The sequence below is a fragment of the Monopterus albus genome, unplaced genomic scaffold, assembly GCF_001952655.1.
Source record: "Monopterus albus unplaced genomic scaffold, M_albus_1.0 scaffold70.1, whole genome shotgun sequence".
NCBI classification, from domain to species: Eukaryota; Metazoa; Chordata; class Actinopteri; order Synbranchiformes; family Synbranchidae; genus Monopterus; species Monopterus albus.
Window position 1 is genome coordinate 895,602 of NW_018127950.1, and position 3,787 is coordinate 899,388.

The 3,787-nt window shown below is 40.0% G+C and overlaps 1 protein-coding gene across 2 annotated transcripts in view; it reads right to left on the bottom strand.

Moving 5' to 3' along the window:
• The window catches only part of kcnh6a (potassium voltage-gated channel, subfamily H (eag-related), member 6a), a 36,395-nt gene extending 34,779 nt beyond the window's left edge, over window positions 1–1,616 (bottom strand). For both annotated transcript variants that reach the window (XM_020605430.1, XM_020605431.1), the window contains exon 1: window positions 1,013–1,616. In XM_020605430.1, coding sequence (XP_020461086.1) covers window positions 1,013–1,088 — 76 coding nt within the window. In that variant the 5' untranslated portion in view covers window positions 1,089–1,616. The remainder of the gene's footprint in view (window positions 1–1,012) is intronic.
• Window positions 1,617–3,787: the final 2,171 nt, after the last annotated feature.

Consider the following 3,787-nt stretch of genomic DNA (forward strand, 5'->3'; position numbering starts at 1 on the left):
AGCACGTAGAAAATGCATTATCTATACAGATTAGTTACATGTGCACAGTTAAAGCAAAAACAAATGCACTTGTTTTGCAATCACAGCAAGTGAAATTTTCATATTTCAATAAAAGAATCATGTTTCTACCATCACAATAAAAGTATGGGTAACACTTTGTAATAACTACACCTTATTCATCCTTAGTTAACCATGAATAAGTACTTAATGATGAGAAGCATTAAGCATGACTCGTACTTAATAACACATTCACTAACGATTTACTCCTGGTGACTAAGGTCATGCATAAGGTCGTTATTCGCTGTTTATTCATACTTAATAAAACATGAATAGATATTTATTAATACTGCAATGCATGAATATGTCAGGGAGTTGTTAATTGTTATTTACTGTTTTTTGTGATCCCTTCTAAAGTGAAGACTGTTTATGGTTTATTAAGCATTAAATTAAGAGCTTGAGGCACGTTTGGGTTTTCTTACATATTAATTAATTAAGAGCTTGAGGCACGTTTGGGTTTTCTTACATATTAATTAATGCTTAATAAACCATAAACAGTCTTCACTTTAGAAGGGATCACAAAAAACAGTAACTAACAATTAACAACTCCCTGACATATTCATGCATTGCAGTATTAATAAATCATCTATTCATGTTTTATTAAGTATGAATAAACAGCGAATAACGACCTTATGCATGACCTTAGTCACCAGGAGTAAATCGTTAGTGAATGTGTTATTAAGTACGAGTCATGCTTAATTAATGCTTTTCTCATCATTAATTAAGTACGGAGGAATAATGTGTAGTTATTATAAAGCGTTACCTACATATTTAACCAAAAAGACTCTGGTCATGTAGGATGTTACATATTTAAGCAAAAAGACTCTGGTCATGTAGGATGTTTAAATGCTGTTTTGTGTTTGGTGTGTGTGTGTTTTGTAATCACCATGATGAGTCCAACTGTGTCCGCACTTTGCCACACGGCCATAACTTAACTCATTTCACGTGCACTTACTTTGCTCGTCGAATTTCCTGATGATAGTGTCCAGGTAGGTGTTCTGGAGCGCAACATGACCGCGTCTCACAGGCATTTTGGTGCTGAGAGAAAAGAGCTCTCCGACACATGAACCTCACTGTTTTGTAATAAATAAAACAGAAAAGAGATTTCAAGGACTGTCCATGAACAAGCTGCTTCCACTTGGAGGACAAACGTGAAAAATCGGGGTTTTGTCTCTCGGAGCCTGCCGGTAATGGTCAGGGATGAAGCCTGGAGAATGATGGAGAGCAGGATTGGTTGCCAGGGCGATAGCAGATGCAGGATGTTCCACGCTGATAATGTGGGGAAAAAAGTAGACTAGGATACCGCAAAAGCCACATGCAACACCACTTCACGTTTAAAAGGAAAAACAAACAGTTATCAAACACCGTTTCCCCACTATTTTTCTACTCAGTGAAGGGAACCTGTTTTGGGAGAAGTTGTGAGGATAAGCTGAGGAATTCAAGAGTCGTCATGTTGTTTTCTCCCTCGCGTTTGGACACTGCACGATAAGGACTGCGCAGAGAGGCTCCTGGTAGCCGGGATCCCTGGCTCCACTCCTCTTCAGGCTCGACAAGACCGACTGTCAGCTTGAGTTATCCAAGACAAAAACGGAAGTGTTTTTAACTTCTTTTCAAAATAACCCCACCACCACCATCACCACCGACATGCAACAAAGTGGACTGATAGATAAAGGTCTCCACCCTGTCGTCAAGTTCTTGATCCTGAAATGTGCTAGTTGTTTGTTTCTAATACTTACATTTGCAAATTTAGAGAAATATTACTTGGTCAGGGCTCAGGGCCAACAATGGCTAGGCTACATGAAAAACAAATCTCTCCAAGATGAATGAGTGATTCTCCATGCATCCATGGTAAGCCAAAGCCTTCCCCAGTTTGGATAAGGTGGGCCCACATTATTATTTTTTGCTGCCCCCAAATCCCATAATAAAAGTTATCCATATATTAAACCATATATACACCCACACACACAAAAGACACACTGCCAGGGTTTTGGTTATAGTTATATGTGCCTGATTAGACAAATAATATCAGTTTTCCACTATGCACATTTTAGGGTAGTGCAATTATCGTAAATGTACAGTGTTTAAATTTAAGAATCACAAGCAGACAAATGAGACATTGCAGGAGCAAGCTCTGAGGGCTGTATAGAGAAGTAAAAAACAATATCTATATTTTTAAATAAGAATGGTATTTTATTTTGAAGTCCATGTCCTGAAATCATGTTTATTGCATTATTGCTCACTTAACAGTGGTATGACACTGACACTGTGCAGGCCCTCATCAGTCTCTGCTTCACTCCACATTACAAGTCTCTGTGCTCAAAATAGTATCATCATCTTTCGCTGTGGCTGCCATCACACTTCTGGAGTATTATGCCAATCTATAGCCATGGCAAGCTTTGAAATGCCATAGTTTTTTGTTTGTGTGGAGTATCCTGTCCCCTTTGAATCTTTCAGAAAATTAACAGCTTTGCTTTGTATGAAAAGGAGTTTCCTTCTCTGTTTCAAAGCACATGGCCTGTGCGCGAAGAGCGAGCCAGCATTATGAATCACACTACACTGATGGCCTGGATAAGAGCAGCTAAAGCAGCCACAGAGCTATCAAAACAAAAAGGGGAGTCAAAAATGCAAAAGGAAAACAAAATACAGCTGTAAAGTTTGATGAAGAGATGAGGTACAGGCACGGGTCTGTGTTACTGGAAACTTTCAATGTGGGTTTTATTGTAGCACGGACAGGCAAACTGCAGTGAACCTCAATAACCTGACTTGACTAAATTAAAGACGACTTTCCATTAAACTTTGATGACTTGTGTTTTCACCTGGACTTCAGTGTCTCAACTTAAAGGGCTCAATGCACCCAAAGAGGAGACACTTACTGTAGCTGGCACTGACAGTGTATTCAGTGACACCAGGAGACATTCAGGCCAGAGTTTCAATTGTATACCTATTTAAAGGTCACCTGGAGAATCTTCTGAAGCCTGAAGCGACTTCCTGACACACACACTGCACATTGTTGGTTTATTTGAGAACAGCTGCCACAGAAGAGCTTCATGGCCACCTGAGGGTGAGTGACGTTTACTGCTGAGTGGTATTTACAGATCACTCTCCTCCTGTATGACCAAACTTAGCATATTTCCAGATTCTCAGCGAATCATCGCAGTCACTGGGAAGACAACCTTGGTGAAATTCCAGTGGAAATGTGAGCTGGACCTGTTGTTGTTGTTTTAATCATTAACACAGAGAATAAATATACATCTATACATCTAGGAAGTCACTTTGTCCAAAGAGAAATAGCTGGCATGAGCATGTGTTCACTGACACCCTGGATCAGTGTGTAAAGGCTGTTTACAGATCAGAGGCAACTTGGCTTCACGGTCTGGCTGGCAAACTGAGGTGGTTGCTCTGTGCTTTGTCTCGATGGCCTTGATGAAATGAGGGCTAAAATTAACCAAGGAGCCCACATGCCTTCCCATGACCCCTTAGTGTGAGTGCCAAGTAAGACAGGAATGTGCACGAAAGAGGGCAGTGAAAGCCAAAGCGTGTTGGCTGCAACACTGGACGATAGTTTGCAGCGACTTGCAACTTTAATTACCTTATCTGTTTGATGAATAATTACCAGTCTTGAGGACTTCAAAAACTTAAAGGACATATTTATTATACAAATTGAAGTAGAATGTAGTGCTAGGTTTTTGGGTGTGGATCTGCATCCAGGCTCAGGAATAATGAACTGCTT